Source organism: Sceloporus undulatus, chromosome 6, assembly GCF_019175285.1.
Source record: "Sceloporus undulatus isolate JIND9_A2432 ecotype Alabama chromosome 6, SceUnd_v1.1, whole genome shotgun sequence".
Classification (NCBI taxonomy): domain Eukaryota; kingdom Metazoa; phylum Chordata; class Lepidosauria; order Squamata; family Phrynosomatidae; genus Sceloporus; species Sceloporus undulatus.
Window position 1 is genome coordinate 105832516 of NC_056527.1, and position 24008 is coordinate 105856523.

The window sequence follows — 24008 nt, forward strand, 5'->3', positions numbered from 1 at the left end:
GGGGGCGCCGGGCCACCAGCAGAGAGGCGGGTGAGGAGTGGTTTGGCGGCTCGCAGGAGGCGCCCCTCCACCCCTTCTCGCCTCTCCGCCCAAGCCTCGTGTCTCATTCTTCCTTCTGCGCGGTTACCATTTGCACCCGTGATGTGATGCGGGGCAGGCTGCCGCCAAAAAGCAGGAAAAGGAAAAGCCCGGTTGCAGCCGGGTTATGGCAACCCTAGTTGTGATGGTGATATCAGCCACGCTTCTGAGGCAAGGCATGATGTAACGTTGCTCTGATTTTCTACAAACTCATGCACAGTGACGAAAAACCAAAAGTCCCTTGACCAAGTACACACTTCGAGAAGATACAGTTGCAAGCGACTACTGAAAAATCTGAGCGGCAAATTCCACTTCTTGTTAAACCCATCTTGACATATTCACAATGCATAGCCACGTGAACCCATGTCAGTGTGAAACCCAAACGGAGTTTGGTTATGGAATAAGCCGCTGAAAATGCAAGGACGGCCACGTTAAATTAACAGCCAGTCAACGCCCAAATGTGTGCTGTTTTGGAATGGGCGGCGGGCGGGGTGTTGGCACGAAAGGGAGAAAAGTCAGTTCTCTGCCATCTGTCTACGGAAACAGCCCTGGTGGGCGCAGGTGGTTAAATGCCGTGTACTGCAGCCATTACTCAAGACCACAAGTGGTTGCGGGAGTTTCAAGACCACCGCAAAAAGGGCCCAAGCTCGACCTCAGGCTTGCATCTTCCCGATGGTCGACTCAAATGAGTACCCAGACTGTTGGGGGGCACAATTAGCCTTACTTGCTACATAGGCCTTACTGTGCTGTTCACCGGCCAGATCTTGGAAGAGGGGGAGGTAGCGAGATAAATAACAGTAAATAAAACAACACAGTCCTCATTTGTTCCATGGCCTAAGAAAACATGCATTTATATTACACATTTTTTTAAAAGAGAACCATCCAATTTGTTTCATGTGTTCCTCCATTAAAAGTCCTACATTTGAAAATGTTGTCCTACATTTGTCCCGGGTTGGAGGTCCTGACTTAAGGCAACCCTAGGCCCCTAGCCATCTTATGAAATTCAGTACTTTTATCTATTCCTGTCTTGTTCCAGAATGTAGCTCCATGTTTCTGCTAGGATTGTTTTGATGCCACCATACACATTACTGCTATAGCATAACTTTACTGCTGGTAAATGATGCAGCAAATGGTACACGGCACAGAGGCATTCCAGTCCTTTCATTGACAGGGTCCAGTATTGTGTCAGTGTCATTGTTTCATAGTAAAACTGGGCCCCAAACAAATTCTACCTAGACTTATCTCTCAGCAGCAATTAAATCAAATGTCTATCACTAGACATACAGGGCACCTTGTTTGCAGTGCTCTTTCCCCAGGCTGAGGCTGATGGAAGATGATCTCCCAAGGGTTATATTGTGCAGAAGAAAACAAAGAAAATCAAAGTGCGTAAGCATAACCCATACTCCCCAACACAAGCAGGTTAACAACAGAGGAAAATGCACTCCCCTGTCCATCTCAACCTTCAGATCTTTTCACACCCTCAGAGCTGCAAAGCCAAGGAAAAGGTATCCAACAAGGTGACTAAAGTAACTCTGGATCTGATGCTAACAAGGACTCCAAAACCCATCTGCCTCACAGCAAAGGCCCAGTGCAATATGATACCTAAATCCAATAGGATTTGGAACTGGGAATGTTAGAATGGTTATGATCACTCAAATGTGAGTTGCACCCAGACTAATTGCACAGAAATATAGGTAGGAGACATCTTGAACATGACAATATTCCAAAACCCATATTATGGTGATCCTTTTATTAGGTCAACCCCAAAGGCACAAGTATCTATGTTGTAAGCTTTCAAAACCTGAAGATTCATAATCAAAGAAAGATGCTTTTAGAAAGAGTGAAGGGGAAAAGGAGGGGAGAGTGACAGTGTTAGAATTGCATAGTCTACAAGCTGTGGTTTGAGAAGCGACGTTGGCAGCGATATCAGATTAGGGTTATCAAACTCTGGATGGCCTTTGTGGTATCTTCCAATTCTATGATTCTATGATTTTAAGAACGGTGATGAAAACAGAAAAATAAAATCTGTGTCTCTGTTTGAGAATGCAAAGGACCCCCTTGAAACCTCAAACCTGTCTTAATCTGGTGTCAAGATCACAACCCCCTTTGCAGGTAAAGGGATCTTGTGACACCTTTGAGACTCATTGAAAGAAAGAAGCTTCCTCGTGCATCTGAGGAATTAGGCTCAAGTCTAGGAACACTACTAGCTCCTTTTAATTAGTCTCAAAGGTGCTACATGATCCCTTTGCACATTGATTTCCCAGTCTAACATGGCTAGGTTTTTTAATTCAATCCCTTTGTAGAAAGAGACTGTTGAGTTCCTCAAGCAGCCTATATATGTGGGGTATGGAAGGAGTGGTCCACAGGCTACATGCAAAAACCCCCAAGGCAATTCTATGGCTTCCTCAGGACCCATCAACACCTACACACAAAAACTACATTTGTTTCATTACTTCAAAATGTCCTGTAGGAGGGACAATTTTGCCATGCTTCTGCCCTGTTCTCAGGCTGTTTTAAGTCCAGGAAGGCCTTTCTTTTTTTGTCAGAATTCTTGCTGAGATGCAGATGAGAAAATGGCCCAGAGAGGTTCAAAATGTAGCTAAATTGGGAATATTCAGAGGCAAAAAACTAAAAAACAGGAGTAAGGAATGGTGAGGTGTATGCATGGCCCTCCAAGATTGCCATGCGGCCAATGTATCCCACTTAATCTGCTGCAATCCTTTATTGTCAGTGCACCAGATGAATTTAGGTACTAGGTGAGATAAAGAAAGTCAACAAAAACCCATGTGGATAGCCTTTGGTTGAAAGGATAATCCCCCATAAGATAATGTCCCAAGTCAAGAAGGCATTAACCACTCCAGTGTAGAATCCCACTGGTGGGCAGGTAATTTTTGATATTCTTTAAGTGATACAAATGCCATGTTGATCATAAGATAAATTCCAAAATCCATGCTGTGGTAATATCTTTATTAGGCCAACCAAAAAAAATTAAAGCACAAAAATCTCTGCATTTTTTTACAGCAAAACTTTCATCATCAGGCAAAACGATTTTTAAAACACATTCAAAGGAAAGTAGGGAGAGTGATAGTGTTAGATCCATCTGTTGTGTTCAGATGGTTTGGAAAGAAGCATCCTAACAAACTATGCTGATAAGGCCACACCATGAGATAGATCTCAGTGGAAATGAAAGGGATATAGTTACATGATTACTAATTGATAGTAATTTTCATATTGATTTCAGTGGGATTTAAGTAAGGTAACTGTGACTGGATCTGACCTAAAATCCAGATTAAACACAGGTCCTCCTTTAGAATCAAATGCATTGTCATTAGTAACCGACTACATTAACACACATGGATATCTTTTAAAACTAGAAAAATGGACAAGTTTGACAGAAACCTAAATGTGATTTTCAGACCTTTGAGCTATTATTGTTATTTATTATTGTTGTTGTTATTATTATTATTATTATTATTAGTTCAAGGTACCATGCAAGTGATTATATTAAAAGCAATAAACCTTGGCTGGAGTCCTGAAGGTTAGTCTCAACTAGAGTAGACCCATTCAATGAATTGTTGAATGGTAAATCAACACATAGGTAAATGCCATTGATTCAAGGGATCCTACTTTAGGTAGATTAGAAATAATTCAGGCCCTCCTCTATTGTAGGTTTATCATCTACATTCAGAAATAATCTTGATTAATAGAAAGGTTTTTTTTAATTTAAAATCACAATTCTTGTTTTTAACTTTTACCACAATCCTGTTAAACAGCACTATATTAAATAGTTTAGCACTTTGTTTTCTTCTGAATATTTTGACCACCCTCTGAGAAAAATGTGTGTCCAACAATAAACCAGAGAGCCAACATAATATAGTGATTTGAGTGTTGGACTGTAACTCTGGAGACTAGAGTTCAAATCCTTGCTCAGCCATCAAACCCCACTGGGTGACCATGGGCAAGTCACATTTTTTCAGCCTCAGAGGAAAGCAGGGCCAACCCTTGGCAAAATGTTGCCAAGAACACCTATGATAGGTTAGTAGCCTTAGGGTTGTCATAAGTTGGAAATAACTTGAAGGCACACAAAAAACAACAAACCATAAATTATGACACTAGAAAGCCATTTATGCAACAATAGTTTTTAAAAAATGAAGCATTTAGACTTGAAAAATATGATACCCAAAAGTATGCAGTAATTGTTGGCAGCATTAAGCAGTATATTGCTTATTGTCATTGTACAGAAGTCCAACTGATATCAGTAAGTCAAACCATGATGTTTTCTTCTCAGCCACCAGCTACTCAATGACATTGAACTTCATGACCTCTCGTTCTTGCTCTCCGTAGTCCAAGGCTTCACGCAGTCTGGTCCAGAACACATTTTCAGCCTCGGGGTCTTCAGGCCAAGTGAGGTAGCTTTCTTGTTTAATTAATTTCCTCAAGCGATGGTAAGGAGACAATCTAGAAAGGAATGTAGGACTGAAATTTAAAGTTTTCCATTCTTCAAAGCATGCACACATAAAAGCACGGATGCACACTCAGCCCAAAACACACATCTAAATACAGAGGAACATCAGGAGGAACATCTAATCCATCTGTTCCAGCATCCTCCTTCCCACAGTGACCAATTAACTATCTACAATTAGGATGCACATAACTCTCTTCACTGTTACTCCTCAGCAACTGGTACATAGTGACATATGGCCTTGAATGTTGAACTTCTGTTTAAAGATTATGGTTATATAGACACTGACAGATCCATCTTCCATGAATGAGTTCAATCCTTTAAAGCTATCGCTATGGTACAAATTGAGTACCCCTTATCTAAAATCCGAAATGCTCCAAAATCCAAAACTTTTTCATGGCTGGCTGAGATAGTGACACTTTTACTTTCTAATGGTTGAAGCTACACAAACATTGTTTCATGCAAAAAAAATGTGCAAAAATGTATACAATTGCCTTCAGGCTATCTATATAAAGTGTATATGAAATATAAAATAAATTCAGGTTTAGACTTTGATCCCATCTCTAAGATATCTATGTACAGTATATGCAAATATTTCAAAGTCCAAAACACTTCTGGTCGCAAACATTTCAGATAAGGGACACTCAGCGTGTAGAGCTCTTATCACACTTTGCAGCAGCTAACAAATTATGTAATTGGGTGGGGGGAAAATTCTTGTCTGTCCAGTAGTTTACACACACACCGTTGGCCACATTTGTGGCTTTGACTTCTGTGGATTTGATTATTCACAAATTTGATTAATACATTCTCTCTAGGAATCTCTAGGTTCTACTGCATGACTTTATTGTCAACCTCTACCAAAGGTCACGCTGGAGGACCTAGAGGTTTCTGGAGTGAGTACTTCTCTATGCATTTGAAAGTCCTCCAGTGCAATTTTATGGTCAACTTCTGGCAGATTTTCACCATAAAATTGCCATAGGGGACCTAGAGATTCCTAGAGAGGTTGTTTTCTCAGTTAAAAAGAATATAGCCTTTTTATTTGCATTTTTTCAAAAGGATCCTGTGCCCTAATCCCAGTGAATGTGGAGGCTCTACTATGTGTGTGTGTGTGTGTGTGTATACATACACATACACATACAGAGAGAGAGAATGGCGGGGTACATACCTCCGCTTTGCGGCGCTCTGCCGCCGCCGCCAGTAGGTCCGCGGGGGAACCGGAGCCTTCCCACGGCCCGACTCCCGCGCGGACCGAACAAGAAGCTTCCAAAAATGCGAGCTTCTTTTTCCGTCGCGTTTGCGACGTAGCGAGGCGCCAGGGGCCGGCACTCGCTACCGTCACACTCGACGCGACGCGTACGGACGCTCGCGCTCCAAATACGCAACAGGATTGCGCCGGCAATGTTGAGAAGGGCCGGTTGCCCTCTTGTACGGACCCGTACTAGACCCAGGGGCGTCTATAAGAGACGCCCCTTTTTTAAAATGGGACGTCCTCCGGACGTCCCAAATGGCAGTGCAGAAAGCACCAGAGTATTATGAGAAAAGAAGTGAGAAAAACCATCATATTTGCACTCTCCATCATGTTAGTCATTGCACAGTGCTGTATGAGATTCCTTTGTGTGACCAGAATGTCCACCTCCTTTTTTATTCCTATTTCCACATTCCCACCAAAGTCCTCTAGCACTTGCTTGTTCCCTCAGCTCCCCTCCCATCCATTGGAACAAACTAGACAAACGCTCTGCCTTGCTGTTCAACATTTTTGTTCCTATCGCTTTCTGATGAGTTCTCCCCGCTCACCTGTAATTTGGGATTTCCTCCATAAACACCACAACCAGAGGGTCCTGCCCATGGTAGTAGATCTTGGAACAAGCCAGCTGGATCTCTAGTGAACACCATTCACTTTCAAGGTAATTCTTATTCACTATGCACAAGGTCTTGCGGCTTCGACTTACTCCATTCTGCACGTTTTCTATGTAATATTCCCCAGGAGCAAAATCTCTAGGCCCAAAACAGAGCCGGAAGCAGGGTTCTCCTTCCTGTTCCAGCTTTACGAGAACATTCTTTGCCACCCATTCATAATCCTGGCCACAACAAGAAATGTAGGCATCATACTGGTAATCCTGTCCTTTTGGACGCAGCTGCCTTTGGCCCCAGCCCCTCAACAGGTAATAAGCATGCCTGAGAGTCCAACCAAATTTGGCACTGATCAAAGTTATAAGCTGGAACAAGAGAATAACCACAGTGGTGGCAATAAAGAAGTATATTCCCAGGTTCACAAAGCAGTAAGTCATGTCTTCATCAACAAACAGACGATCAGTCGCTCCAGGCCCAAAGCAATGGTAGGAATCCAATAATGGTATCTGGACATTTGGATCAGATACAGACCAGTTTTGAAACCATGCATTCACACAAGAGCATGTCAGGGGGTTTCCAGAGAGATCCAGATACTTTAGGGAGGAGAGTCCACCAAGTACATTTTTGCTGATGTTCCTAAGGTCATTTTTGCTCAGGGACAGCTGTTCCAATGATGTCAAACCAGAAAAGACCTGTTCAGGCAGATCTGTGAGGGAACTGTCTTCTAGGTAAAGTTGATGTAGGTTACTGAGACCTTGGAAGATATTTGGACAGAGTTTCCAGGAGCCATTCCTATCTGGCTCAATTTCTGAGAGGTCCAGAGTGTCTAAACTAGTTAGGTTGATGAACGAAAGGTTAAGGAATAAGATCCTGGGGTTGCCCTTTAGGGAGAGGTATTGTAGATGATCCAGCCCTCCAAAGAGTTTTTCTGGGGGGCAGATGGGTGATCTAGGGATCTGAAAACTAAGATCCAGCTCACGAAGTGAATAGAGGCCTACAAATGGGCTTGGATAATCAAACCGATTGTAGGTAAAGAGGCGGTTGTGACTGAGGTCTAAGGTTTCCAGTTTTTTAAGGGGTGCAAAGACTTTCAGAGACAGCTTGTAAAGCTCGTTATGATCCAAGGAGAGGTACCTCAGGGATGTGAGACCAAGAAATGCCTTTCTTTTAATTGTGAGAATTCTGTTTCTTGAAAGCAGAACAGTCTTTACGTGATTGAGCAGAAAGGCGCGATCTTTCAATAATCTTATACTGTTATCGCTCAAGTCCAAGAACTCCATTTTTCTAGCATAATGGAAAGTGTCACGGGTAACAGCCGTAACCTGGCAGCCCTGCATGATGAGTGTCCGCAGTGCTGACATACCAAAAAAAGACCCTTGCTGGAGATTGGTCAAGTGGTTCTTTGAAAGATCCAGATAGCTCAAGTTTGGCAACGGACGGAAGACATCATGTGGCAACTCGGTGATAGAATTTCTTTTCAGGATTAGTGTACGTAATCGCATCTTCTTAGCCCAGACACTAGGAATGAGTGTTAGAATTTTGCACTTATCCAGAGAGAGGAATTCTAAGTTCTCAAACCTGCTGAAAGTTCCATTTTTCAGGTGTTTGTACTCTGTGGTAGACAAATCTAGCCATGTGAGGTTAGAGCAGGAACCCAACTGGCTTAGTTGAAAATCATTAATCTTGGAATGCTTGATGTCCAAAGAGGTCAAAAATGGCAGGCTTTGTAAGACAGAGCAAAGTGCTGGAATGTTGTCATGTAATGATGGATTCATACTGGACAGGTGTAACATGGTCAGATTAGGAAGAGAAGCATTTATAAGCTGGGACATATGTAAAGGATTCACGTCCAAGGATAACTCCACCAAAGAAGGTGTGGCGCGAAAGGACCCAGCTTTCACTGTTGATATGTTGTTACAGGTTAAATTTAATTGCAAAAGATTAGGAAAGGAGCAGTTGGATAAGTCCAGCCTGGAAATGCCATTGCTATTTAAGCTGAGGTTTTTCAGGACAGGCAAAGTGACCCAGCCAGGGTCCATACATGGGGTGGAGATTTGATTTGAATCTAGATCCAGGAAAGTGAGGTTCAGTAAGCCTTTGACAGCTGTTGCCACTTCTTGCAGACTGGAGAGATTGTTGGAGTGGAGATGAAGTTCCTGGAGAGACATCTGGAACATGAGGGCATTGGGGTGCAGTGTGGTGATTCTGTTATGACCCAAATGCAGCACACGCAGATTCCTCAGGTTGGTCAACACAGAGGGGCCCACAGATGCCAACTGATTCCAACTCAAATCAAGCACTTCCAGGTCCCCCAAGCTTTGGAAAGTATTTGATTCAATGTCAGATATGAGGTTGTGGTCAAGATAAATTTCCAGTAGGTAAGGAAGATGGAGGAAGGTCAAAGAGGTGAGATCCTCCACAATGTTGTGGGAAGCATTGAGCCAAACAGTGGAGTTGGGTAGAAGAGAAATGGCAGAACTCAGGTTGGCTATGGCCCGGCCAGTACAGAGAGCAAGGCCCACTCTTTTTGGGGAAAGGATACAGCGACTGAGTCCAAAAGTATCAGCACCCCAGTGTGACCATGTGAACAGGGCTAGTAGCATGCAGAGCTTCATGGAAACCAGATCAATATGAGGCATGATGAGATAGAAGCTCTGTGTGTCTTCCACCTACATTTCATATACTGTTGGCTTTGTCATACAAGAATCATTCTCTGTCTTGCAAAATGAATGAGGATTGTCATGAAGTAATTCCATGTGTTCCTGTAACAAGAATGTAACATGTTCCATTTAGGTAAGTTAGGGGTAGAATGGTGGATAAATTAGTACTTGGATTCATGTACACACAGAGTTGCTATAAGACATGTTATTCATGTTCAGGGAAGCAATGTGGTAGGGCAACATAATACTTAAAAGTCATAAGTATAATTCACTGCAAGACATGACTGACCATGGGTGCATCTACACTGCAGAAATAATGCAATTCGACACAACTTTAACTGCCATAGCTCCATCCTACTGAATCCTGGGATTTGTAATTTGTTGTGATACCAGCATTCTTTGGTGGAGAAGGCTAAAGACCTTGTAAAATTATAAATCCCAGTATTCCATAGGATGGTGGTACAGTACTTAAAGTGGTCTCAAACTTCATTATTTTTATGCATTTCATGTCACACTTATACAGTTGGTTGGATCCAGACTGAGGCTGCATCTGCATTGCAAAAATGATGCACTTTTTGACACCACTTTAACTGCTATGGCACTATCTTACAGAAACCTGGGATTTGTAGTTTGTTGTGGCAACAGAGCTCTCTGACAGAGTAGGCTTGATATCTCTCAAAACTACAAATCCCAGAATTCCATAAGACTTCATAAGACTATCACTACTATGTGTTCTTTGAAGTTTCCAGAAGATAGTCCTTTTGTCTTGGTTTGACAGTCCCCTGATAGTTCTAGCAAGACTAAATGTAAGCTGTCCTCCGAAAAAATACCAAAAGACATGGTGATGGGTTTCTTTTGTTAGGTGATGTGTCAATGGCCACAAGACTTGCTTGCAGCATTGTACCTAGCAGAGAGCGGGAACCACTTCTTGCTACTTTGCTATGAATGGCAGAGTGCCTTCAGTCTCTCCTGAGAATGCAACCTTAAATGGTTTCATTTCCTTTATTTTCTCTCAGTTTCAGGACTGCTCAGAGCTTGAGGAAGATGCCTTCTCTGTTGCTCTGCACGAGATGTATTATTATTTATTTCATTGTATAAATGTCCAAGGAGTCAGGTCCCTGTCCTGATGAGTACACAGTACAGTTAACATTCACTCCCAGTGAGATAACAGAGAAAGGGGAGAGAAAATTGGGAATCTTCATAAACAAGAAGATAAAACAGGGCTCAGGACACTGTTTATATTCTAGAAGTGCAGTTGTCATCATTCATGCAATTAATAACTCTTCTGAGAGGTCTTCCCATGTTACACTGTACTTGTATGTGTTCAAACTGTACACATGTAGAAATGTGTGTGAGAATCCCCTTACCTGTCCTGTAATTTGTAATCCTAATTTGTAGCCAGGTACAGATTGAATCTCCCTTATCTGGAATTCTGAAACCCAAAATACTTCAAAATCCCAAAGCTTTTTTCACATGTGGCTGAGATAGTGACACTTTTGCTTTCTGATGGTTCAGTGTACACAAACTTCGTTTCATGCACAAAATTATTAAAAATATTGTGTATAGAATTACCTTCGGGCTGTGTATATAAGAACCTACGAAACATTCATGTTTAGATTTGAGTCCCATCTACAAGATATCTTATTATGTATATGCAAATATTCCAAAATCTAGGGGGGAAATCCAAAATCCAAAACAATTCTGGGGCCTGGGCTCAAGCATTTCAGATAAGGGAGACTCAACCTATACAATAATCTTCTCAAACACAGAGTACAGGTCACGGGCATAGCTAAACCTGGATAGAATGAACATATGTATGTATGTGTGAAGAGAGTAACCCATGTTCACTTTATGGAAACCATTAATGTAGCCCTCCATTGTCTTCATGGAGTGCTATTTCATTTTGTCTCTAAGAAGTTACCAAAGGAATTCTGCGGAGAATATTTTTATACTTATATGTGAGAGAAAATTATAAAGAAGAGAGGAAGATCCGACAGAGGCGAGAGACTGAGAACAGTACAATGGACAGTGTGAAGAAAACACACCAAATGAGGAAGAACTGCAGTTAACACAGCCTTCATTCAACAATAGCTTTGAGGTCAGAGAATGGCAGGATGAGGCCCAGAGCCACATGCTAAACATGAGTTTTGTACTAGGAGACCAGCCTGAGACCTAAGCAAGCATCCGATTTATTGGACTGTGTCCTGTCCTGTTTTGTTTTGAGACTGGAATTGCATAGCTGTACAGAATTGTTCATATTTGCCAAAGAATCCAGCACATGGATTAGACTCTAATCCATGTGCTGGACTGCTTGACAAACACACTAGTCAACTCATTACACCATGCTTAAGACTAGGAGAAGTAACTAACTCAACTCCGATCTCCCCATCAGAGAGAACTGCATAAATCTTCAGTGGCTTTTCCAATACAGTGGAACAAAGGATTGGCTAAGGTCCTGAGAATAACTTGCCAAAGCAGTTTATAGAATGTGCACATTAACTGCTTCCACATAGCTTTCTGATCTAGAGCAGAGATACCCAGACTTTGGTTCTCCAGGTATTTGGACTTCAACTCTCAGAAGCCCAGCCTCTATGACTGATGTCCAGGTATTCTGGGAGCTGAAGTCCAAAACACCAGGAGGATCAAAGCTTGGGAACCACTACTTTAGGGAGAATGGACAACATACAGCCTTCCAGATGTTGTTTAACTGCAACTCCCATCAGCTGTAGCCACCAAAGTCAATGATCAGGAATTCTGGAGACTGCAGTCCAGCAACATCTAGGGGGCTTCACTTTGTCCACCCCTGGCCTAATTTGATATTCAGAAATGGCAGGTGAATATTTGGCAAGAGCAAAAGGGAGGAGAAGGTGATCCAAGGAACATCTGGGAGGTTATAATCAGCAGAAACATGAACTGAATTATATTTTTAAAATTAAGATATAGCATAAACCTTGACAGATGCCCAGTGATATGAACCTCAGCCCAATCTCTGAAAGAAATTACCTATCAGGGTGTTGTTTCTGAAAAGTTTCTTACCTCCCATTAAATATGGGAAAGTTAGTAGAAAAGATGGGAAAGTTAGAAGAGAAGAGTTAAAATGTTTACTTATTTGTTTAATCAGATAAAAAATCTAATTCAGATGCATTTACTTTAAAAGAGAGGGAAAAACCTTAACTATTATGTTCATGTGTTGTTTAATGAACAAAGCAGAAAAATGCTGTCCATCATTTTGCTACCCATGCCTTTTTCTTAGGAGAGAAAGAATTGAATTACTTTTTGAAAACCCCATTTCTCACCCACCCGACCAAATACTGTAACTCTTTTTTTGCTTTCCTCACTTCTTTATAATATCATCTCAGTTCACCGATGTTTTGTTTAGCTTATTGATTCTCCCATAGATTCCAGCCAAATTCTGAGACTTAAGAGCTTCGATATTCAGCTACCCGGAACAGGTAATGTGCCTTCATGTGGAGTAGAACATATAACAAAACCTCCCCTTCCAAATTGACTTTATACTTGTTGGTTTAAAATATTTCAATCTTAGAATTAACTGAACTATCATATTCTGATCAATCACAGAACTAAGTGGTTTGGATTTTCGGGCCTAAACGAACACAGAAGGACTAACAAACAGCAGAGGTAATTTTGTAAATAAAACTAGGCTTTGGGTAAAGAACCTGTTAGGAAATGTAAGATTTGTTGACTCTTTAGCAGTGCTTCTAATTTAATTAATAAATTACATAATTCTGGAATTAGGTTAATCCTGAAATTCTAATTTAAACTAATCAATTACATTTTAAAAAAACTAACTAAATTTACCATTTTGTTATTATTATTTTTAAGCTTTATTTATATAGCACAGTAAATTTACACAGCACTGTACATACAATCTTTTTAATTAGACGGTTCCCTGTCCTCAGGCTTACAATCTAAAAATCTTTTTGTTAGAAGATTTCCCACTTAATTTTCTTACTACAGTCTGTCCTTTCCTTACGCAGGAGATCTGTTCTAGACCCTCCTTCCACGTAAGGGGAAAACCATGTATGCTCGCAGCCCACTGAAAACAATGGGATATATGCATGCGGCGCAGTGTGCACACCATTCATTAAATTGTACCACGGCTTCAGCGTATGCTGAAAGCTGCAGAAGGGAAACCCACATATGGCACAAGCTGACTGTATATTTATTTATGTAATTAATTTATACCCACAAGAGCTTAAAAAGGCTTACAAAAGGCTGAAACAAAAGGGGGAAACAGATAGGCAGGAAAAGGTGGCTTGAAGCCACCCCTTCTGAGGATGGATTGGGGCTGCAGCAAATAGATGCCGCAGCCCCAATCTGCCTTGAAACCAGCCGAAAAAGGAACAGATGAGATCCCCTCTTTTTTCATCCAGTGAAAAGCCAGCTTTTCCTGCCCCACTGTGGCTTGAAGCCAGCTTGATGACGCTCCGGTGGCGTGTAAACACCATGCCATTGGAGTGTCATGAAGCCACCCATGTCTGGGCAGCCAGGCAGCTTCAAGCCAGCTTCCAGCCATTATCGGGACGTGTAGTGTCTAAGCACATGCACTGAGGACACCTGGAAGCAGTCTTTTTCCGCCGATCTGTTCAGGATCAAAAGTCCAGCTAAAATCTTATTTTACAAAAGTTCAAAAACAATTTAAAGATTAAACAAACAATTCTATTAAAAGGATTATAGTTAAAACATAGAGTTGAAACAGTTTTAAACACATTTTAAAACAAAAGATAGGAAGGTAAAAGCACAGCACAATATGTTCGAAACACCCTTCTGCCACATAAGGTACATCTACACTGCAGAAATAATGCAGTTTGACACCACTTTTAACTACCATCGTTCCACCTTTTCGAATCCTGAGATTGGAAATTTTGTGAGGCACCAGCACTCTCTGGCAGAGAAGGCTAAAAACCTTGTAAAATTACAAATCCAAAGACTCCATAGGATGGAGCTACAGCCCTTAAACTGTGTTATTTCTAGAGTGTAGATGCACCCATAATTTAAGCACCAAGGCTTGCAGATAAAAAAAAAAGTATTGCCTGACAGTGGCGAGGAGATGCCAATGAGAAGGTTCTCTCAACTTAATTGATAACTTTTAACTAGCTAGTTCCTATCTCTCACCAAAAATGAAATGTAAGTATTAGGAGGACTAAGAAGAAACCAACCAACCAAAACATACCCCAAAGGTCCACTGCTAAAACAATTTGTTTGTTGTAAAGGAACATTTTTAGAAGGAAATCTAAAGGGAACATAACTGAATCAATTTGAAAAGAGGTTCATACCAGTTCCAGGCACATGTCGACAGGTTTTGAAGTCCAGAGATGATTTCATTGAGCCTAATACAGTACTTGATGAATACACTTGATCAGTTCATACTGCCTAATACTGTCAAACAATCTCTCTCATACATGCAAATACATAAATGCATCAGAGTGTAAGAGATGAACGGGAGAAGGTTTGCTGTTCGGTTTTAGCTTGACAGTGTAGCTGCTCAAAGCTGTTCAAAGCCTGGGAGTTCTGCTTTTGTGGCAGTGCGCTGTTATTGCACAACCCGCAACACAGTGGTGGGAAATACCCATTCATTCCAATCCCATCACTTCTTCCTGACCTCCTTCCTCTTAATCTGTTTTGCCAGCTGGACCTGTCGCTAACAGCAAACCTGCCATCCTACACCAGACCCTGGAATATCTTGTAGTGGAAATGGGACAGAATTCACCTTTCTTTCTCTTTTTCTCCATGCAAACACCCCTCAAATGCTTTCACTATCTCTTCCCTTGCTGTGAGGATTTTCAGTTTTAAAAAATGCAACTGTTTCCTCTATGCGAAGGCTGTGTCTCAATGGGAAGGGTGTGCCTTTTGGAAAGTGAAACTTGTGAGAGAGGAAAAAAGAGAAAACAAGGAAGTAGCTGTGCTTTTGCCCAGAATAACCCTGGGCTGATTTTTTTTCATACCTCAGTTTTTCTACATTACCTACATCTACAAGAGTGTTTTGTGGGTTTTTTGGGCTATATGAGCATGTTCTAGAAGAGTTTATTCCTGACCTTTCGCCAGCATCTGGCATTCTCTGATGATGCCAGCCACAGACGCTGCCGAAACGTCAGGAAGAAACTCTTCTAGAACATGGTCACAGGCAGGGCCAGCATGGTGTAGTGGTTTGAGTGTTGGACTGTGTTTCTCCAGGGATTGAATCCCTGGTTGGCCACGTAAACCTATTGGGTGACCTTGGACCGATCACACTCTCTCAGCCTCAGAGGATGGCAATGGCAAACCCTCTCTGAAGAAATTTAGTAAGAAATCCCCAGGGATGCCTTAAGATCACCGTGAGTCAGAAGGCACACCACAACAAACAACGGTTGCAAACCTGCCATTCTGGAGGGAGGAAAACCTCTCATGCTGACAAAACCTCAGTATGTTTTCTCATTAAATGAAATTTAATTAAAAAGAAAACCCTGTCTTCTAAAACTGTGATTTTGAACACACAAGCAATAGGCAGAGAGGGTGCGTTCAAAACCACCCTCACCGCATCTGCACTACAGCATTCATACAGTTTGCTACCGTTTTAACTGCCATGGTTCAATGATATGGAATCCTGGGATTTCTAGTTTGTTGTGGCACCAGAACACTCTGACAGAGAAGGCAGAATGTCTCACAAAACTACAAATCCCAGAATGCCATAGCAATGAGTCATGGCAATTAAAGCAGCATCAAACTGTATTAATTTTGCAGTGCAGATACAGTGTCAGCTAAAGTTGACATACATATATACATGCATGCAAACCTCTCTTTGCTCTCCTGCTAGCAGGGAAACACCATCATATTTAGGCAGGCCTTCTGCTAATAATTCACATGATAGAAAGGATTTTCATAGGGCTGTGCTTTTATTTTATTTTATTTTTATTATGTTTTCGTTGCATCTGGTCATGTTTTATTTGTTTGGAAACAATGACAATCCAAACATTATAAAATGGACGATCAAATATGAACTTGGCAATGCAACCAAAGTTAGATGCCATAACAAAACAAAAGGTGGATGCTGTGTATACAAATAGATGGAAGTAATAATCTCTTGCCTCAGTAGGTGTTGAATGTTGTTGTTAATGTAATCCAAGAAAGGGAAGCAGTTCTCATCTTTGAAGGGTGTATGTCCCCCTTCATTCTTCATTGTTTTCGTCACATCGGACAGTTTTCCTGTTCATAAAGCATCAGTGAAAGGGGACAACTTTGAGCAAAAATAAACAGTGGGAAAAAGACTGAGTGCCCATTCTCCCTCCTGTTATTTCTCCAACCAAAGTAATTTTATCACAACAACAACAACAATCATGGGGACTTAACTACACACATTGGCTGTGCATCTGCACTGCAAAAATAATCCACTTTTGACACTGCTTTAATTGCCATGGCTCAATGCTATGGAATTCTGGAAACTAGTTTGTTGTAGCATCAGAGCACAGCAAAGCTCTGTTGCCACAACAAACTACAGTTCCCAGAATTCCATAGCATTGAGATATGGAAGTTAAAGCTGTATCAAGCCGGATTATTTCTGCAGTGTGAATGCAGCCATTCCCATGCAATACATCATTCTGTTGAGAGGCGTGTGTTGTTACTTTTTTAATCTCACTCTTATATGTCCATCTTTATTCTCACATCACCCCGGGCCCTGTGAGGTAGGTTTGAGTTGAGAGAGTGACTGGCCCCAGACTGCTCAACAAGATTCATACTTAAGTAGGCATTTGCCCCTCTTGATCCTTGCAAAGCCCAAGGGCCAGATTACACATTCAGAAGGAAATCAAGTGCTCAGGCTTTTCTAAGACTGTACCATTGCATGGCCCACTTAGGAGAATGCATGGCTGAATACCCCACGCATTAAAAACAAGAATGATAGTACTGCAGATGGAAAGCTAGGATGTTGCTGAGAATTCTAGGTGTTATACAGGGGTTTCCGTTAGCAGTAAAGAATAGTATTCAAACATGAATTCTACACTGATTTCCTATAAACATGTGCACTTAAGTTTGCTGGGAAGTCATGCAGTCCAGATCTGTCTGTCTGTCTACATACCTACCTACCTAAGAATCAAGAGGCAAAGCTTTTCCTGGAATGCATAACTTCACAGTAAATGTTTGTGGTCATGTTTATGGGAAATCAGTCTAGGGTTCATGTTTGAACAACAAACAGTAGTTGTAAAGCTGCTGTTTTGGGGGGTGGGGGGGGACATCTCATGCTGACAAAACCTGTGTTATTTTTCTGATTAAATGGGGGAGGGGGGACCCAGTCTTCTAAGACTGTGATTTTGAACACATAAGCATTAGGCAGAGGGAGTGTGTTCTCAAAACCACCCTGGCTGCATCTACACTGCAGAATTCACACAGTTTGACACTACTTTAACTGCCATGGCTCAAGACTGTGGAATCCTGGGATCATAGAATCATAGAGTTGGAAGAGACCACAAGGGCCATCCAGTCCAACCCCCTGTCATGCAGGGAGTCACAATCAAAGCATCCCTGACAGATGGCTATGGGACAGATGGGATTTGTCATGGCACCAGAGATCTCTGACAGAGAAAGCTAAATGTTTCTCCACTGCTAACAGAAACCTCTGTAAAATACCTAGAAATTCTCGGCAACATCCTAGCTTTCCATATGTGGTCCTAGTCTTGTTTTTAACATGTGTTCATGTGTATATATCTACACACACACACACACACACACACATATATACACACACACACACATGTATATACACACATACACATATATTGTTGTTATGTGCTTTCAAGTTGTTTCTTATTGCAACCCTAAGGCGAACCTATCATGTCGTTTTCTTGGCAAACTTTATCAGAGAGGGTTTGCCATTGCCTTCCCCTGAGGCTGAGAGAGTGTAACCTGCCAAAGGTCACCCAGTGGGCTTCATGGCTGAGCTGGGAATTGAATCCTGGTCTCAGGTGTCGCAGTCCAACATTCCTCCTAGAGCTCCTAGTAGCTGTGATTTCACTCTGGCAGGACAGCCACCATGTGCCTTGGGTTGCCAGATCTCAAGGCCTGGTTCTCAGTCTTCAGTTTTCATGTGTTATCTCCAAGGGGGAGATGAGGTTGGGAGATAAGGGTGCAATTCTCTCATTGTACAGGCTGAGAGAGTGTGACTTGCCAAGGTTACCCAGTGGGTTTACACAAATATATATGTATGGGTGTACACACACAAAACACCTGAGAGTGCATACATCTGTTAGAGTACGTCCCACATTCCATCTTCTTCTATGTACTGCATATTTATTTTGCCATAAACTCTCCTTATGCACTCATATTTGTGGGAAATATTCTGGGGCAAACCAGGCAAGCCATAGCAGGAGAAAATACACACACACACACACACACACACACACACACACACACACCTTTTCATAGGCCAAATTGGATACCTGCTCAAGAACACTAGTTCCCACAAAATATTAATTCATAAATTAGATGTTCTCCAACTGCCCCTTTTTTGTGTGGATTTTAAAAATAAAAATGAAAGTGTGATTTTAAAAATCAACAGATAATGAAAAAAGAAGGAAAGCCCCTAATTTTGCCCCTCTGTGTAATAAATCATTGTATTTTTCCCCACTTGTTCGTCTTTTGAGGACATCTATTTGGTATGAATGCTTAAATAGTGTAATGCTTCAGGATTCAGCTCCCAACCACAGACTCATTATATGTGCAATAGCTGGTGTGGAATAGATGTATAACGTGCAAGTAAATTTATGTTCATAAATATAAGGAAATAGGTGCAACCTGAATATAGAGGTTGCCAGACTATATGCCTCTTCAAGTTTTTTGTATTGTAATATATTATATAGCTTTAGTTTTTTACCTTACATTTCAGCTAAAAATGTCTCCCCCAGCGGATTAAAAAGTTTAATCATAAAACAGTCCCTACTTGCCCTCTGGGTTATAATTCTGAAAGACATGGCACAGAAAGAAAGGGGATTGAAAAGATCTAATTCAGATATTAGGTCTTAAATACATTTCATCGGCCCTCAAAAGTTGTTACTACTACAACATCAATAATAATAATAATTTTTTTCTTATCCACGTCTCCCCAAAGCTCGAGGGGAGGTACAACATCAATTAAACAGATTAAAACACATAAAACCATTTTAACACATAGGTTAAAACACATAAACACAGAACACATTAAAATCATGCAAACATAAAATTTCAAATATCCCAATTTAAAATCCATGCACTCAAAATTTAATGGAGTCAAGATGATAATTTTAAGGCGGAAAACCTCAATTCTCCAAAGCACTCTAGAACCATTTGACAGTTTATTTTATCAGTCCATTTCGGGAAAGTAAGGCGGGAGGATGGAGGTCATGTCCAAAATATATTTATTTATTTATTTATTTATTTATTCAAAATGCTTTACAGATCCACTGCTTATAGCACTCTTGAGTATTTTTTTTAAATAAAACCATCTTCATTCAACCAAAACCTGGAGTCCTCCCAATTAATGCTGGTATATACTGATGCCCACATTCTAAAGGTTACCCAAGGCTCTCGCAAAACTAATTTACAGTAGTAAAAATTTATGTGTGTGTATCTGTCAGACCCAACACTATAAAACCTAGACATCTGAAAATTGGCATTTCAGGTTCTAAAGAGGAGCTATAGGTGTGCAGCTGATTGTAAATAGGTCTTTAAAATAAATTACAGTCGGCCCTTCTTATACACGGATTTTTTATATATGGATTCAAGCATCCATGGTTTGAATTTTTTTTAAAAAAGTATAAACTTCAAATATCAAATCTTGATTTTCCATTTTTTATAAGGGACACCATTTTGCTATGTCATTATATTTAATGAGACTTGAGCATCCACGGATGTTGTTATCCATGGGGGATCTTGGAACCAAACCTCAGCGTATAACAAGGGTCCGCTGTACTGTAATGTAAATATGTTTAAAATCTGCAGTTCTAATATCAACCACTGAGTAGCAGACTTTACTAAATAGTATCTAAGTGATCAATGGATGTAATTTGAACTAGAGGAGAGTAGTCCAAACACAGAAGACGTTATCAGACAAGGGAAACTGGAAGTATAATCCAATGGCAATCCGAACACAATTATGGGGTTTAACGTTATTGTGTGATAGACTACTACACACAATTTCGGGCAATGGGAAGATTTCTCTGAAGATGCCAGCCACAGATGCTGGTGAAACGTCAGGAATAAACTCTTCTAGAACATGGTCACATAGCCCAAAAAACCCACAAAAAACAATGGGAAGTCAGTCCGAGTGCAATCATGGGGTTTCATGTTACTGTGTGAGAGGTGATCACATGCAATTTCAGGCAATGGCAAGCTATTTTCAGGCAATGGGAAGTCAGTTCGAATGCAATTTCTGGGGGTGCCTGGAGGGCTTGTCGGTGGCACTGGGTTTCTGGGAACCACGGGCCACATCGGTGGTGGAGGAAGATTCTGCCATCGGCGGGGCAGAGACCACACTAGACACGCTGGACCGGGAAGAAGAGGCCGGCGGCACAGCCGAGGGGGCCGATGACGGACGAGAGCCACCCTCCTGGACCTTCCCCTGTGCGATGGCTGAAGTCAGCTGGGACTCACGATTCTTCCGAGCCTGGGAAGAGAGAGACTTGCAGAGGGAACAAGCCTTGGGGTCGTGGTCCTTGCCCAAGCAGAGGAGACAGGAGGAGTGGGGGTCCTGAACGGGCACCTTGCCTCCACAAACGTCGCACTTCTTAAAGGGTGCTGGCATCCTTCCGAAGTCCTCAAGTTAGAGGGAGAATCCAAAACGAGGTCAATCAAGCCGAAAAGTACGAAGTTACCGGGGCGGGAGAAAGAGAATGGTCAAAAGACGGTCCGAGGTCAAAAGTGAAAGTGATTCCAAGCAAGCAAGAGCGAGCTAAAGTTCCCTGAAGCAGCTAGCGCGGCGGAAAAAAGGAACTGGGGAAAGAGCGGGAAGGCAGGGGCCTTATAACGGGTGGGCGGAGTTACCGCCAAAAAGTTTCTATATGTTGCAAAGTAAACTTTGCCCAGTGATTCCAGAAGTTTCCGAACAGCACTGCGCAGGCACAGTGAAACCCATTTGTATGTACTGTATTCGCAGATGACCACTCAAAGAAATACTGTTACATGTAAGCAACCTGTCCTTCTCCAGTTTACCTTCATCCTTCTCCCAATGCAAATGCTGCTAAACAAACAAAAAAAAACCTTCCAGCTAGACAGAGGATAGCAGGAAAATGAAAGGGCAAGGAAGAAGTAAAAAGACTTGATAAAAAGAGATGTGTTTGTCAGACGTTTTCTTATATCATCCCTGTATATTAAATGTGTGATATTCTGTATTGCAGTTAGTTGCTCCAGTTAGAACGTAGGGTGGGATTTAAGAACTGTAAATAAATAAAATCAGATGAGATGTCTCCAAGATTCCCTGTGCTCCACTATTCTACTTAGTTCCTGCAAATTCATACCTTAATAGAGTCCATCCATCTAGCATGCAGCCTTCCTCTCTTTCTACTTCACCTTTCCTAGCATTATTGTTTTTTCCTGTGAGTCATGCATTCTCATGATGCGGCCAAAGTACGACAGCCTCAGTTTAGCTATCTTGGCTTCCAGGGAGATTTCTGGCTTGATCTGTTCTAGGATCCATTTGTTTGTCTTCTGGGCCATCCCTGGGATCCTCAGCACTCTTTTCCAGCACTACATCTCAAATGAATTGATTTTCTTCCTATCTTCTTCCTTAACTGTCTAGCTCTCACATCCATACATGATAACAGGGAGTACAATTGTTACTCACCCATAAATCCTGGGTCCCCAGGCTTAGGTCTAATCTAGCAGCGCATTCTTTTTCCCCCTTGCAAGAGCCAAAGACAACCAGCAGGGGAAAGCCTGAAATCAGTATGCACTGGCCCCTTCTCTCAAAGCTCACAGAGGTAAAGATGCAGGATTGGCAGTAAAAAAGTTTCAGGGCCTGGGACTTTCGCTACAGGGGGCCTGGACTGAGTCCCATGGGAAAAAGCAAGTTGCCCAGAGCTCCACTGCATGGCTGGGAATCACGCCAACCCTGAAAAACAACCGCAGCAGGCACAGCCAAATCTCTTGCCAAAAAGTGCCAGTGTTCCTTGCGCCCAGCTTCCAGATCCATTGCTATTTCAGGCCACCTGTAGAATCTCTGTCTTTCTATGAATCTAATCTAATAATCACTTAGCCTAATGGCATCTATTACCAGGTTACCTCTCTCATTGTACTGCAGTGCAGTCCACAAATTCTTGGCTGCCAGTATACAGCAAGTTTCCAGGAAAGAAAGAAACTGATGGTTAATGGGTACAAATAAGCTACCAGCCCCTGGCACATTGGGATAGGAACTCTGCCAGTCTCCCACATTAGATCACTTAAGAAGCCTCCCTGCAGTGATCAGAGTGTTGGATAGGGATGTGGAAGATCCCAGTTGTAATCTCCATTGAGCATAAAACTCTCTGAGTGACCTACCCTCTCTTTCTTGTCTGGAAACTTCTCACAGGCCTGTTGTGAGGATAAGATTGGGGACCTCATGCAAAAGCAAACTTCAGCAGCATCTCCTAGCTTGTCTTTTCTTCCTCATTAATAACGTTTGCTGTCTTGACCATACTCTACAGGTCACTTGGCCACATGTGTCCCGATTCTCATCTGTGAAATGTTGGAGAGTACGGCCTTGACGTTTGCCTGGGGATGCCAACCCTTTGGTGCTGTTCTTGATTTATCTCACCCGCTTCAAGAGTCTCAGTATTCCTTACAGCAGACAGCTTTGTCTCGCTGTTATCTCTCCGCTTCAGTTGAGAGTGGAGGATGAGAGATAGCTGCTTGTTCTGCAGGCAAGATCTGAAATGAGGAAATCCCAGTTTATTCTTAGGGTCCAGCTACCGATTGGAGCAGCAGATCAATGACTGATTTTCCAATTAAAAAATCAAACAAACACATAACTGTAGCTGTCAGGAAAAGGGGCTGCTAATGTGACTGGGGAAATGGTGTGGAAGCTGGTTGTTCAGTCTGTGACCCACCCAACCTGGTAATAGATGCCATTAGGCAAAGTGATTATTAGATTAGATTCAAAGAGACACAGAGATTCTACAGGTGACCTGCACTCACATACACACAAATACTTTCCAATATGAGGCCAGTACAACACAGTGTTTTGAGTGATGGATTATGATTCTGGAGACCAGGTTTTGAATCCCTGCTCAGCCATGGAAACCCATGGAGCGACCTTGGGCAACTCACTCTCTCTTGGCCTCAGAAGAAGGCAAAGGCAACCCCCCTCTCAATAAATCTTGCCAAGGAGACCCCATGATAGGTTTGCTTTAGGATCACTATGAGTCACCAGAAATGACTCAAAGGCACACAACGACAACAGTCCTGCAACACCAATGGGTTGCCATAAGTCTGAAACGACTTTAAGGCACACAACAAAAACAAACTTTCCAATACTAATGAGAACCAGCATGGTGATGCTTTTTAAATGTCCTAGTTTCTCTCTCCTCCTCCCACTTTCTCCCTTTGTCCTTGGCTTACTTCAGTTGGGGAACATTGAGTTCAAAGTACAAAAGTTATTGGTACTGAACTCAGCAGGAAGGAAAAGAGCAGGTGGAGTCTCCCTGTAGTCCCAAGCAAAAGCAATCTGTTGCAGCCTCTCCTAGCTGGTATGCCATTCCTGGATTCACACCTTTTGCCATTTTGACCAGACTCTGATGCTGCTTGGTCCCACGTGTCCCAGTTTTCACTTGCAAAATCTGGAGGGTCTAAAACCCTGCCGAAGGCCAGAAAGAAGGAGGTGAGTACACTTTCTGAAGGAGCACGTGTCAAAGATTTGGGGCTATAAGGCCCACCATAGAAAAGAGAGCCAGTATGCTGTAGTGGTTTGAGCATTGAGTTGGAGTTAGAGGTGAAGGACTTCTGTGAATGTGGATAAACCA

General features: G+C 41.9%; 2 protein-coding genes across 3 annotated transcripts in view; one reads left to right on the top strand and one right to left on the bottom strand.

Annotated features, from left to right (window-relative positions):
- Positions 1-3028: 3028 nt before the first annotated feature.
- On the bottom strand, positions 3029-22151 carry LOC121934712 (toll-like receptor 13). 2 transcript variants are annotated; one of them, XM_042475485.1, is made up of 3 exons: positions 21857-22151; positions 6335-9153; positions 3029-4536 (listed from the first exon to the last, which is right to left on the bottom strand). In XM_042475485.1, exons 2-3 carry the CDS (start codon positions 9028-9030, stop codon positions 4374-4376), a joined length of 2859 nt encoding a protein of 952 aa, XP_042331419.1. In that variant the 5' UTR covers positions 9031-9153; positions 21857-22151; the 3' UTR covers positions 3029-4373. The 2 variants fall into 2 exon arrangements, with proteins under 2 accessions (XP_042331419.1, XP_042331418.1); XM_042475484.1 differs by lacking the exon at positions 21857-22151 and adding an exon at positions 14349-14888.
- Positions 10807-24008, top strand: part of LOC121934714 (brain-specific angiogenesis inhibitor 1-associated protein 2-like) — a 50702-nt gene continuing 37500 nt past the window's right edge. Inside the window, exons 1-2 of the mRNA XM_042475487.1 lie at positions 10807-11149; positions 12431-12503. The gene's annotated coding sequence lies outside the window, so the exon portion shown is untranslated. The remainder of the gene's footprint in view (positions 11150-12430; positions 12504-24008) is intronic.